This window comes from Cebidichthys violaceus, unplaced genomic scaffold, assembly GCF_023349555.1.
Source record: "Cebidichthys violaceus isolate CVI_PGR_0920_01 unplaced genomic scaffold, fCebVio1.0.p SCAF_25, whole genome shotgun sequence".
Taxonomy (NCBI): domain Eukaryota; kingdom Metazoa; phylum Chordata; class Actinopteri; order Perciformes; family Stichaeidae; genus Cebidichthys; species Cebidichthys violaceus.
The window spans coordinates 5849680-5862929 of NW_027176428.1; the positions used below are offsets into that span (position 1 = coordinate 5849680).

At 45.3% G+C, this 13250-nt stretch overlaps 1 protein-coding gene across 3 annotated transcripts in view; it reads left to right on the forward strand.

The window, feature by feature from the left end:
- srgap2 (SLIT-ROBO Rho GTPase activating protein 2) overlaps positions 1-13250 on the forward strand; it is a 52029-nt gene that overhangs the window by 35532 nt on the left and 3247 nt on the right. For 2 of the 3 annotated variants that reach the window (XM_068720074.1, XM_068720077.1), the window contains exons 4-22: positions 2418-2480; positions 3699-3914; positions 4309-4437; positions 4853-5074; positions 5237-5338; positions 5458-5655; positions 5765-5849; positions 6352-6379; positions 6637-6667; positions 7396-7456; positions 7689-7766; positions 7879-8013; positions 8112-8217; positions 10021-10245; positions 10866-10939; positions 11322-11520; positions 12326-12463; positions 12750-12978; positions 13077-13187. In XM_068720074.1, the coding sequence (XP_068576175.1) occupies positions 2418-2480; positions 3699-3914; positions 4309-4437; positions 4853-5074; positions 5237-5338; positions 5458-5655; positions 5765-5849; positions 6352-6379; positions 6637-6667; positions 7396-7456; positions 7689-7766; positions 7879-8013; positions 8112-8217; positions 10021-10245; positions 10866-10939; positions 11322-11520; positions 12326-12463; positions 12750-12978; positions 13077-13187 (2430 nt within the window). The remainder of the gene's footprint in view (positions 1-2417; positions 2481-3698; positions 3915-4308; positions 4438-4852; positions 5075-5236; positions 5339-5457; positions 5656-5764; positions 5850-6351; positions 6380-6636; positions 6668-7395; positions 7457-7688; positions 7767-7878; positions 8014-8111; positions 8218-10020; positions 10246-10865; positions 10940-11321; positions 11521-12325; positions 12464-12749; positions 12979-13076; positions 13188-13250) is intronic. The other variant, XM_068720075.1, reaches the window with a different exon arrangement.

The window sequence follows — 13250 nt, forward strand, 5'->3', positions numbered from 1 at the left end:
ATAAACAAGCTATAGTGCTCTGTGCAGCAGCGGGGGGGCGGGGCTTCAGATCTCTGTGGACTGAATCGAGCATGTCATCCACAGCAGGTCTTTTCAGGCCGCAGCTCATTGACTGCGGTTCACTTTTACTGCTGGATGCTGGAATGCTAACATTACAACCAAACTCTTCTTTGCTTCCCCGGAGTCAACGAGCAATGAGCGGTTCTCGACAACACGACAAGCAGCACTTTCGGGGGCTAAGTAATTGGCCCACTCCAAATGGACACGCCCCCCCCCAATATCGTGAGCCAAGCAATCCGCCCTTTCCTAACAGGCACAAGCAGGAATTCAGTGTGTATGTATGATCTGTATACCTCTAATCTAGTGTCGTTTTAACAGCTGGGTGTCAGAGCAAGAAGTGAATTCATTTTGGCTGATCGTTACCTCTTCAAAGGTTAAGTGCGTATAGCCTTGAACAGGGTTTAGGTTAAAAATATAATGGGTTAAGTTTTGTTAAGGATTAAAGTGAGGAAGGCTAAGCATAGGGTGTAAGAATGTATGAGAGGAAAGCCCTCACAAGTATAGTAAGATAAATGCGTGTGTGGAAGGCAAAGTGAAGCAGTCTGTGCCTGGAATGTCATGGCAGAGGCTGCTGATTTTCAACCCGATAGGTTTCTTTGAACTACACTTACAGTCAGATGGCAGGCAATGAGAGCAAATACACAAACCTCCACTCTTATCTGATACACCAGTTCAAAAAAACACACTTTCTCCACTTTTTGTATCAGTTCTGGTCAAATCATGGGCATTGATTTCTATGTTTAATACGCCGCTTGTTATTTGGCACAAGGGTTGCTTCTGTCATGTCTGGGTCACAAACTGTCTGCACATACACACACAGAAAACTCTGATGGCTAATTAGGTAGATAATTAGTTCATTTATAATCACTCATCAACTCATTGAGATGAAGATCACAACTCGTATTTGAGCATTCATCACATTCATCTCAGCCGGCGCGGAAAGCGGTGCAGCCTGATACTGTTAGCGCAGCGGGAGTGTTTATGAGATGTCGTCACTGAAAGAGAGGAAGCACTGATGAGTCAAACTGTATTAATTAGTACACAGTCTCAACCTGGACCACAGACATCAGGGAACAATGAAGCGTGCTATATTCTGTTGCCTTTTCTGCCAAGCCAGACAGACGACCAAAGGCAAGATGAGAAGCCCAAAGGTCAGGATCCACAGTTGATAGATAGGAGGGCTCAGTCATGGGTGATTGCTTTTTGATTGGCTGTAGTCTGGCTAGTTGTCACCTAATATGAGGCTCCCACAACACTTTAAAGAGCGAGGGGCGGAACCACCTCAGTTATCCTGTTACCTCTTTCATCTGCTACGCCACCTTAAATCTCTTCCCCGCTGCTTTCTTCCTCAGTTCCTGACCTTTCTGCTTTTTGTAATTCTCCCAAATAGTTAAATGATGACTATTTCTGTTTCTTTTTCCTCCATAACCCTCCCAATTCTCCCCCATCAATTTCTCCTCCTTTTATTTTCTTGAGACAACTTGCTCCTTAACACCCTTCACTTTTGTTTTCCGGCTCATCTCTGAATCCCCAATGCATCTCAGTTTTGTGCCCTTCTCCAACTGGAAGACTGATGCTCAACATGCGCTGGAGAAATCTGTTCATCCTGCATTCCTTAAACCTTTTTTTTTTCAGTTGACTGTTTTGCTTTCTTTCCATTTCCTCCTTTATCCCCGCCGTCTGTCTGTCTGTCTGTCTGCTTTTTAAAGTTAAGTTAGTTCTGTTTGTGTATGTCTCAATCTGTGCACACATATGGTTCCTTTGTAGCTTGTCTATGCCTCCCTTTGCGTCATCATTATAACCCAGTCTGAATGGCGTCCTTTTAAAAAGTATAGGAGGAACCGTGAAAGCAGTTGTGTGTTTGTGTACGTGTGTGTGGAGTCTTCTGATCTGTGAGTTGCTGTGAAGTCATCAGTCACTAGTGGCTCCCGGCAGTTCTGTCTGGAGAATGGCAGTGCCTGTATTACTCCCTGTCCTCCCTCTTTTGTCTCTTTTTTATCTTTTGCAACTTCGTCATCCTGCCCTCTGTCTTTGGCTCCGTCGTCCTCTCGCCCTCTCTGTCTTTTCCTCCCTGCCAGCATGTAAAGATCGGTATCTGTCTGCAGCCTGAAAGTCCACATCATTCACTTCCACAGTCCATTACTGCCTTGCTCATTTATCTGGAGTTTTTACTCCTCCGCTACCATTAGCCAGATAATCTAGTTTTGATTGATTGATGATGTCGGTTGACCACATGACTATGCAGGTATGAATGTCTTTAGTTGGTAAAGAGAGACCAGGTAGATGGACAGACGGTAGAAGCTGCAAGTAATGACGCTGAGCTACATTAATCCGTCTTTTTCTCTCTGTCCCTTCAGAGCAAAGAGGTCGGCGTACAGCTGCAAGAGGACCTGATGAAAGTTCTTAATGAGCTTTACACGGTAAGAGAAACCACTGACATTGCAATCACAGAATGTGGATCCATAATTATGTGTATTGATCCCTTGTATCTTGTGCTGCTCAATTGGGAGAGCGTTGCTTGTCGTCTCAGGGTTAGCAGTGTTTTCCTCATAGGTGTTATAGGGTGCTAAAAAAACTGCTTTAAAAGTGCTTTATTCAACATGTTTCAAAACCAAAGGTGCAAAGTATGTTACTACAAGAAGCAGTTGCAATTATAAATTATTTTACAAATACATCTAACATAAGCTGGCAACACAAAGCTTATATACAATACAAGCAACTTGGCTACAATCAGCTGTTGAGGATGTTTAGCCACACTAGCGGCTTGACTCGAGGGAAAGCTGTTGTTGAGTCTGTCCACCACTTTGGACCAGATTGAAATATCTCAGAAAATAGACTTTTTATCGAGAATGAGCCTATATAAGTATACTGTGTAGTCATGCTACTGTGAACAACCTTACAACAGCATCATCACCGTCAGTTGTTTTGGTCTTCTCAAGCTGCCAGGGGCCTCGTAGCGTCTGGTTACAAATGTCCATGGTACTGCCAAAACAACTGAGGCAATAAGAGAGAGTGTGTGTGTGTGTGTGTGTGTGTGTGTGTGTGTGTGTGTGTGTGTGTGTGTGTGTGTGTGTGTGTGTGTGTGTGTGTGGGCAGGCAAAGTTTCCTCCCACAGCACATCTCTGAGCAGCAAGCAACGGTTTAGCTGCTCAGCTTGGCCCATAAAAGCCGGTCTCATGCTGTAATTATAATATATAGTAAGAGCTAGAAATAGATCTGGTTTGAGTGATGCGCTCATGCATACTCATAGAAAGACTAGTGCGTCTGTCTGCAGTGTTGTGGAAGGGTTAGGGCAGTGTAATAATGGCTCTGGTGGTGGTCACTGGAATAAGGCTGACCCTGCACACACACTCACACACACTCGTTTTATGTATTTAACTTTTCACGTCAAACGTGATACCACCATGTCCGAGTGCAGTATTGTCGGAGAGTAGAGGAAGCTGATTGTGTAACTCATTCTTTGCGATATTTTTGAATGCCAGCAACAACAAAAAAACATCCGTCTGTATGTTGTGCTGTTTGTGTATTGAGCCTCAGTGCTCTGCTTTCAATATGCTGACTGGCGTAATCCAGAGCCAAAAACCGAAGTAGGAGACACACTGGGTGAAGCGCTGACTTATGCTTGCCCTTGTTCCCAGGTGATGAAGACATACCACATGTACAACACTGACAGCATCAACGCCGAGTCCAAGCTGAAGGAGGCGGAGAAGCAGGAGGAGAAGCAGATGGGACGCTCCGGTCGACAAGACGACCGGCAGACGCCGCGCTCCCCCGACACCTTGGCCAGCATCAAGACCGACGAGAAGCCTGTCCGACGCTCCAGTGTCAAGAAAATCGAGAAGATGAAGGAGAAGGTGAGCAGGGCTGGACCTGCGGGGGGGAGGGGAAGTAGCGGGCAGCGAGTAGAGAGAGGAAAGCTGTTTCAGAGTGCTCCACCTGTTGTCACACAGACTTACAATGTGTGTCTCATGAATGATTTATGAGTGCACGACTGGCTTATTGCTAACCTTGTTTAGCACAGCTGGGGCTGTCACAGCAACATGCTTTTATCCATAATCAATACTGAGGTGTTTCACTCTAACACCAATTATTCCTTCCCTCTCTCAATCTGTTTTACCCTTCCTCTTTTCCTTCTCGCCTGTTTTCTTTCATTCTCTCCTTTATGATCTCTCTTTTTCTCTCTCTTTCTACTATCTCTCTCTCTCTCTCTCTCTCTCTCTCTCTCTCTCTCTCTCTGTCTCTTATCAGAGACAAGCTAAGTACACAGAGAACAAGCTGAAGGCCATCAAGGCCAGGAATGAGTACCTGCTAGCTCTTGAGGCCACCAACAGCTGTGTCTTCAAATATTACATCCACGACCTATCCGACATCATTGACGTGAGTATACGCCATATTACTCTGTGAGAGGAGTTAACCTTTGTAGACGTGTGTGTGTGTGTGTGTGTGTGTGTGTGTGTGTGTGTGTGTCCCTGTGCTCTAGCCGGTGGCGGCCCCTCGGTCAGTCTCTTCACATTAGCCTCAATGCTCCTAATGACGGCAGTAGACTGGTCGCCCTCCCTGCATTTTTTTGCCGTTTTGCTTCCCAACACTCCTCACATCAGAGTGGTGCTGTCTACTGACAAAGATGATTCCTATCCGTCCCCTTGGTTTTCTTTCACCAACAGTGTTTGCATGCCATGGCATGTGTGTTTATGTACTTTTCTTTGTGTGCACGTGTGTGTGTGTGTGTGTGTGTGTGTGTGTGTGTGTGTGTGTGTGTGTGTGTGTGTGTGTGTGTGTGTGTGTGTGACAGTGCTGTGACCTAGGTTACCATGCTAGCCTGCACCGCGCCCTGAGGACCTACCTATCTGCAGAGCAGAACGTAGAGACATCCAAACACTCTGGCCTGGAGACGCTGGAGGGAGCCGCAGAGAGTCTGGAGGCCAACGGAGACAAACAGAAACTGATGGAGACCTACAATAACGTCTTCTGTCCCCCTGCTCGTTTTGACTTCCAGTCTCACATGGGAGACACGGTACAGTTCTAGTGCTTGAGTCATTAATATTAGGCATGTTTTTCTTCAGTGATAAATTCCTCATATTGAAGCTTAGGTCTGCGCACCGGGATGGTTGTTTTTGTGATGCTGTTACATCAAATTGTTAACTGTCTCACTGTCCGCTGTGTTCTATGTGTGTAGATGGGAGTGGTGTGTGCACAGCAGCCACTGGAAAGCGAGCTGCTCCAGAGGTGTCAGCAGCTGCAGTCCCGCCTCTCCACACTTAAGATTGAAAATGAGGAGGTCAGACATCTTCTGCTTCCTCTAATAATGTGAATTCATTCACCCCTTGCAGCTGCCTTGTGTGTTAATCACAGCTTTTTTTTAATTTTCTTTTTCTTCTCTTTCTTTCTGCCCATCAGGTGAAGAAAACCATGGAGGCCACTCTGGCCACCATCCAAGACATGGTGACGGTGGAGGACTACGACGTCTCTGAGTGCTTCCACCACAGCAACAGCATGGAGTCGGTCAAGTCCACTTTCAGTGAATCCTATCTCAGCAAGCCCAGCCTGGCCAAACGACGGGCCAATCAGCAAGAGACAGAGCAGTTCTACTTCACGGTCAGCACTAGTTGTGGTCATCGATGATTTGTCAGGAGCATTGGTGCAGTTATACTCGAGCATAATCTGCCCACAGTGTGTGACCCCAGTGTGTCTTTGTGTGTTGTAGAAGCTGAAGGAGTTTCTGGAAGGCAGGAACCTGATCACCAAGCTGGAGGCCAAGCATGACCTCATCGACAAGACCATGGGAGAGAGTGAGTGGGACTGTCATAATGTCCTTCATACCTTTTAGACATTGTCCTTGTGTCCCGTCTGTGTGACTGAGTGTGTACTACTGGGAACCCCCACCCCCAGTAGGAGGGAGATGGATCCAGGGAAAGGCCTGATGCCCCGAGGCAGAATAGGGAGCAGATCGAAGACATGAGTGGTTTAATGGGACACATCAGGCCACATGCAGGGAAGCAGAGTGGGTTTAATTTATCTATTAAATGAGTGTGTGTTAATAAAGAGAGAGGAGGGCTTGGTCACAGTGACAGTGACCATATGTTGATGCAGCTGTGTGTGTGTGTGTGTGTGTGTGTGTGTGTGTGTGTGTGTGTGTGTGTGTGCGTGCACGCGCACGCGCGTACAGCTGAGGTGGAAAGTTTGTTTCCCTGTTTCTGTCCGTCTGAAGCAGTTTCCTCATGTGTCCTGCTTTTGCTATAACTGTCTATATCGCTCTCTCCCCTCCCCCTTTTCCTGTTTTCTCTCCTTTAGGTCAGAAGACTGACTGTTGCCTTGCCAGGTAGGTGTGGTGAAGGAAGGAAATAGGCGCATACACACACACACACACACACACATGCATATACCATAGCAGTGTTTAAGCTTGATTTGTTGGCAGCCAGGGGTATTATTTTCCCGGTCACTGTTTATAGATATTTTCAACACATGTGCATATGTGTCTGTGTTTACAAATAGAGCGTTACCAGAGTTGTGAGTATAAATAGACTTTCTCTGGAGACATAATGACAGAGTACTGTTTTTCTCTCTCTCTCTGTGTAGTGGACGGAGAAACTCGGCGGTACGGAAGCAGGTAATTATCTGTCATAAGTGTGTGTCTTTGTTTCTGAGTGTCCGTCAGCTTCTCAGTTAGAACTGCTGTAGCTTTGGTTTTAACTCAAGCCACATGTGTTCTCACAGTATCTCCTGCTCGCAGAGTGTACGGGCACCTAGAGGTTGACTGCACTTTTGTAGTGACCACATAACTCAAAATTAACATGATATTATTATTACACAAATATTTACATTTGTATCTACATTTGAATCCATACAGCCTGCTGGTGCACTGTCATGCAATCTGAAACACTTAGGCGATCAAAAGCAACTGCTCCATTGAATAATCTCATGTTTGTGGCTCCCCCTTGTGGGGGGGAGCCACAAACATGACAGCTCTCACTTTGCAAAAAAAAAAATCAATTGATTGTTTATTTAAAATGATAGTCAGGTTTTAAACATATTAAAATCACAATAGGATTCACATAACAATGGGCACAGAAATCAGCCTAAATACCTTCCACAGCCTTACCTCCCAGAGGTTTTTGGAAACCCCAAACAAACAAAGGGAAAAGGGAAAAGAAAAAAGCGCTGTCTCCTAGCAACAGCTGAGTACCCAGCCCACCCTCTGCCGGCACACACAAGTGTGCACCGATGCGTGCACAGACTTGTGTGTGGAAATCCTCCCGACAAGATGTGTTTCATTTTCACACCGGTCTCCTGTCTTGTGTTCCTCTATCGGGAGTAATTCCTCTTCCCCTGTTTCAGGAGTCCGGTGAGGTTATTCCTCTGATGGTTGAGAGCTGCATCCGCTTCATCAGTCGCCATGGTGAGTGGAATTCTCCTGTGAAGTGATAGGTTTAGCATCAGCTTTTCCTGTGCACTGATTGGTTGCATCGCAAAGCCAAGTGTGATTGGTTCTGGATCAAATGAATCTGGGAATTTTACCAGAACGTCTCGGCTTGAAACTATGAAAATGCAAACTCTACGGAACTATGACATCCTGAGATATTAAAATAGGGACTAGATTTAAACACCAGTGTGTGTTTGTGTCTGTGTAGGTCTGCAGCATGAGGGCATCTTTAGAGTGTCAGGCTCTCAGGTGGAAGTCAATGACATCAAGAATGCCTTTGAGCGAGGTAAGACATCCAGCAGGAAACCTCAGCATTTTAGACAAACTGAGTTTGTCCAGTGCTTTAATATCTTTTCTCTACCACTCCCTCTTCTCTCTGTCTTCTTGTCCGTGAATAGGTGAGGACCCGCTAGCAGGGGACCAGAATGACCATGACATGGACTCCATCGCTGGCGTCCTGAAGCTCTACTTCAGAGGACTGGACCACGCCCTCTTCCCAAAGGAAGTCTTCCACGACCTCATATCCTGTGTCTGTAAGTCTCTCGTCCTTTTGTACGTTTGTGAGAGTTTGTATTTATGTGCTTGATTGTGTGAGTAATCTCCTCTTTGTCGTGGCTGTGTTATTTTCCAGCGATGGAGAGCCTTCAGGAGCGGGCAGTGCACATTAAGAAGGTTCTGCAATCTCTTCTGAGCAAAACCCTCATCATTATGAGATACCTGTTCGCCTTCCTCAACCAGTGAGTAGCAGGAAACACACACGCCAAGAAACTAAAGTAAACCAGTGGGAGAAATAAACAATTTGTTATCTATACATTGTACACAGTACAACCGGTATGACAATCATCTATTTTTATATTTGAGTTTCGGTATATCCTCAGGCCTGAGGCCGACAGTTCAGAAGAGGCCAAGTGTTTGGTTGTTGTAGCAGTTTCAGTAATGGAGGATGAAGCCCACAGACAAGGAGAGATGGAAGTATCATGGTAGCATCAAGTGCTGCATTCTCAAAAACGACCAGTGAATTAAACAAACACCACTGTGACACAGCCTCAGGAAATGAACTGTTGATAGGAAACATAAACAAAAGTAGATTATTGCACTACGGCCTATGTCAATATTCCTCAAAAGTTCATATTTATTAAATAACTCATGCTCAACTGAAGCATTTCGCCTTAGGCTTCATCAGGTCTTTTTACATTTTCTCTCCAATCTATGTATACTGTATGCATGTCATAAGGTGTAGGATGAAAAACACTGCAACTATTACTGAGAACACGATCTATAATCAGAGATGACAGCCCTGATCCAAGACCATTTCAATTAATGCCAATATGTGTCTCAAGATACAAGCCTCAAAGTCAATCATTTTCAAATGTCCATCATGTTCAAAAACATTTTGCAGTATACGTCCACTGACAATAAAAAAAAAAAAGTTTTCGATCTCCATAAACCGCAAACAACTTAATTTAACCTAGTTTAGCGTAAATCCATTATGATGTAGTCAAAAACACAAAACCTGAAAAGAATAAGGCCAGATAAACTGCCTTTCAACAGTCCAATCCGCTAACATTTCCCCACACACACTCAATAGTTTCATAAACACCAGATTGAGGTTAAGAGGCCTTCTCTCACCAAAACTAAACATCCTATAACCTTTTGAGGGAAGTCAAGTATAGACCCTAATGAAGGTCCAAAGTGCAAAGAACAAGTCTGCCTCTTCATTCCTTAACGAACTCCTTGAGGAATGATTCATTTTTCCACTTTAGGTTTATTTGTGTAGCCCAATACCACATACGGTTTCTTAATGGGCTCACAGCACCCACAAACCCAGGCTTTTAAAAAAAGACGAGGACAGACAAGCTCTGGCCGATGAGGGAAAATTTGAAGCAGCTTCAGTAGAGGCCATTAAAATAACGTGAGTTGTTGGTGCAGCAATCGGAGCTGAAGGAGGGCTTGTGTCACATTTAGTAGTAGTTCACTCCAAATGTAATCTCACTAAACAATTTTCTACATGTGTACTTTGTTTGGTGCTGCATTGGTTGAATATATGCTATTACCCAATACACACTGATGATCGATTTTTTAAATACACACACATGGAGACACGCATTCCACGCTGACCCTATAGGGAGGTAGCAAAAGGGAGTGGAAGTGAAAAAGAAAAGGGATGTGGAGGACCTGAAATGTGAGACTCCTGGGTAAACCCAAGTGGAGACCGAAGGGGAGCTTCTTCTTTTCCTTAAGTGATTTAGGATCAGCCCGATGCTCCTGCTTCTTCTCACAAACTGAGACACAGACACATCATCAGAGCCTCACCACAGTGAACAAATGAGGTGATGCAGACTTGGCTAGTGTTTACTGTTGGACCTTGTGCAGTTCGACACGTACAGATATGCATTCGCAGCTCGTTCACAAGAAGGCTACAAATGACATGTCATGGTTGTTTGTGTGCATAGTCAGCTTTGTTTATATTATATGTTTAAAGAAATAAAATAAGGATGAGGTAATGGTCTCTAAACCACTCTGCTTTACGCTCCGCACAGCCTGTCCCAGTACAGCGAAGACAACATGATGGACCCATACAACCTGGCAATCTGTTTCGGTCCCACCCTGATGTCTGTCCCCGAGGGCAACGACCAGGTCTCTTGCCAGGCCCACGTCAACGAGCTCATTAAAACCATCATCATCCACCATGACACCATCTTCCCCAGGCTGCAGGACCTGCAGGGCCCCATCTACACCATCCCTGGAGCTGGAGATGACTTCTGGTGAGGGGAGTTTGATAAGTCATGTAGGGCAGAAAGGGTTGTCTTGTCCAATTGTTATCTAACTAGAAGGGGCTTGGAGATGATGAGGAGGCCAGAAAAAAGGGGGCAGGTGGTTGATTTAGGGGCTGCCGTGGAGTGGTGGGGGGGGCTCAGCTTGTCTGCCCCACTCATGGCCAGGGGGCCACGAGGATCAGCTTACCCTCCATCACACAGGAGATTAAAGTACCGCCTGACCACATCAGCCTGGGAGAGCGCAGCATGTATGCACACAACGGTCAATTTTCCTGTAATGACGAGCCTCTGCACCAGTTATTATGATCACTGCCAGTCAGTGCAGTTGTTTAGACAGTAAGTTATGCTGCAGGAGCAGCTACAGTCTCTACTGTACAAAGTGTAGACGGTAAAATATTATCACACCAAGGGCATAAAGTGAGACAGATGAGTGTACAAGTTTGCGTCATGGTTATAATGTCGACACTAAGCACTGGCGTGGTGCATACAATGTGAACTAAAGTGATTTAAAAGAGGAATATGAGGTCAGGCTGTGAGTCATCAACACGTCAGTCTGAGACTTTTGTGTCATGTCCTCTAACCTCATGTGCTCTCTGTGTCCACTTCAGTGACAGTCCACACTGTGAGCCCCCCCTTGTGGAAGAGCCTGCGCCCGTCTCCGTCACCCACAACAGCGAAGATGGTGCATAACACACACACACACACACACAAACACACACACGAATACATGCAATACATATACTTTATATACTGTACTCAATGAAGCCAGTTTCTTTTTGCCACCAGTTCATGAAATCTCGTCCTGCTTTTCTCACCAGTTCTTTTGGCTCTAATCGTTTAATCCAGTCAACATCCTTCTCCCAGTAACATATTTATTTTGCTGCTTCGTTACTGCTCAGCAGTTTTAACATTTGTGCAGTCACCAAACGCAGCACCACTAACCTGCTATGCACTAATCTAGCCTCCCCTTCTCTTCCACCTCTCTTTTCTCTCTCTTTTATTTGTTGCTGCCTCCTGCTTCTCCGTCCACTTCCTGTGTCTTTCCACCGTTCTCTGAATGTCAGGCTCCTTGGCTGTTTCAGAGTCCGACCCATTCGAAGCCATCGCTCGGTTCGACTACTCCGGCCGGACTAGTCGGGAGCTATCGTTCAAGAAGGGCGCTTCTCTGCTTCTGTACCAGCGAGCTTCTGATGACTGGTGGGAGGGACGACATAATGGAGTGGATGGACTGGTGGCTCACCAGTACATTGTGATCCCAGACATGTAAGATGTGTTTCAGTCTCTGGTCTTGATCAAATACCTGCATAAGGAACAGATCAACAAATTAAATAAGAAATTATAGTATTTCTTTTCGTCTGTGGTGAATATAGGTCATGATAATATTTTGTAGAGTTTTCCAAAATGTGAACTCTGGCCATGTGAAATGGCAAATAGCAAAGAGCCTTGTACAGAAAACATCAAGAGAAATGACACTTGTTCTTTAATCTGGCCAAAAGTAAACACAGAAAGTAGTCCACTGGAAATCCCCACGTCTAAGGAAGTTGATCTGCTATGATATGTAGCAAACTGCAGAGCAGATCAACTTCCTGGTCAACTTCCGATGTTGAAGTGGTTTGTTGACATAAACGTGTGAGGATTCTTTACACTTCTCGTCGATGGCTACAGGGATTTAGAAGAGAATACTTTCTGTGCATGAAAATAAACAAAGACAAGTGAGTGTAGCAGCTGTAAGCATTCTAGTTAGAGTCCACGTTTCCCAAAACTCAGGGGTGTTGAATAAAAGTTTATCTCGATCCTACTAGATTAGAATGAGTATAATAAACTGGTTGACAAATACTGGATTTTCCCTTTAAGTTACCATCTTCATTACGTCATTCTACTGTGGCCTGTTTGAATGTGAGTCAAGAGTAACCGTCAGCTGTAGTTGCTAATTAGAAGCAAAGTGGCACTGAGTAGGTTTTGTGTTTCAGAAGTAACGTATCATTAAGAGAGACAGCTCCTTCTCTGCTAGCGTGGTGCAAGTGGGAGGCACAGCCATGATGAATAAACTACCGCTTGATTGTTTCAGGCCTGACGGGGGCAGGGGGAGTCCAAAGCTCGATGTGGACAGCAGGGACCTGCTGGAGGAGAGAGTGTCCACTAGAGGCAGTGCTGCCTCTCCTACTGGAGCCCATGTGGCCGACATCTATCTGGCCAACCTGAACAAGTGTGTCTCAGACTTTTTACAGTATCCCATAGATTTGCAGCTTCAGTTGATATCAAATTAATTATGTGGAAATTAACTTGGGCCAAAAAGTGTTTTAAAAAAAAGTGAGGAACCAAAATCATAAGCAGAAAACACAACATTTATTCTTTGTTTCTGTTTATGATTTGGTTGTCTTTTTTGCGTTGTTTACAGACTTTTTTGCCCAAAGTTGGCTGAGCCCTGAAACCGAATCACAACAACACAGTAAATAATAGAAAAATATAACTGAAATATTTGTCTCATACAGGTTGAGGAAACGTCCGGAGTCCGGGAGCATCCGAAGAGCGTTCCGTGGCTCAGAGAGCGACAGCACGAGTCCAGGAGCCAGCGGAGGGGGAGGAGGAGGAGGGGGAGGGGTGAGGACCGCTTCTCTTCCTGTTGGTGGGGCTCTGGTGAAAGAAACTGGGGATAAACGACCCGTCAGCGCTCATAGCATCCTCAACTCAGTCACCCGCCACTCCTCTCTCAAGACCAAGGTATGGTGACATCTTATCTTCGACAAATGAATGTAGTGACTGGACTGTTTAGCTTAATTTCTGAGAAGCATTTAATTGAGGGCAGTATGAATGTTTAGGTGGAGAGTCCACAGTTACGCAAGACAACTACAGCAGGGCGCTCCAAGAGCTTCAGCAACCACAGACCACTGGACCCTGAGGTCATAGCCCAAGTAGAGCACAGCTCACAGGTACAACTCGGTTTTGAATCACCTACATACCCACCTGTAGTGCATGCAGAAGGTAACATCTAC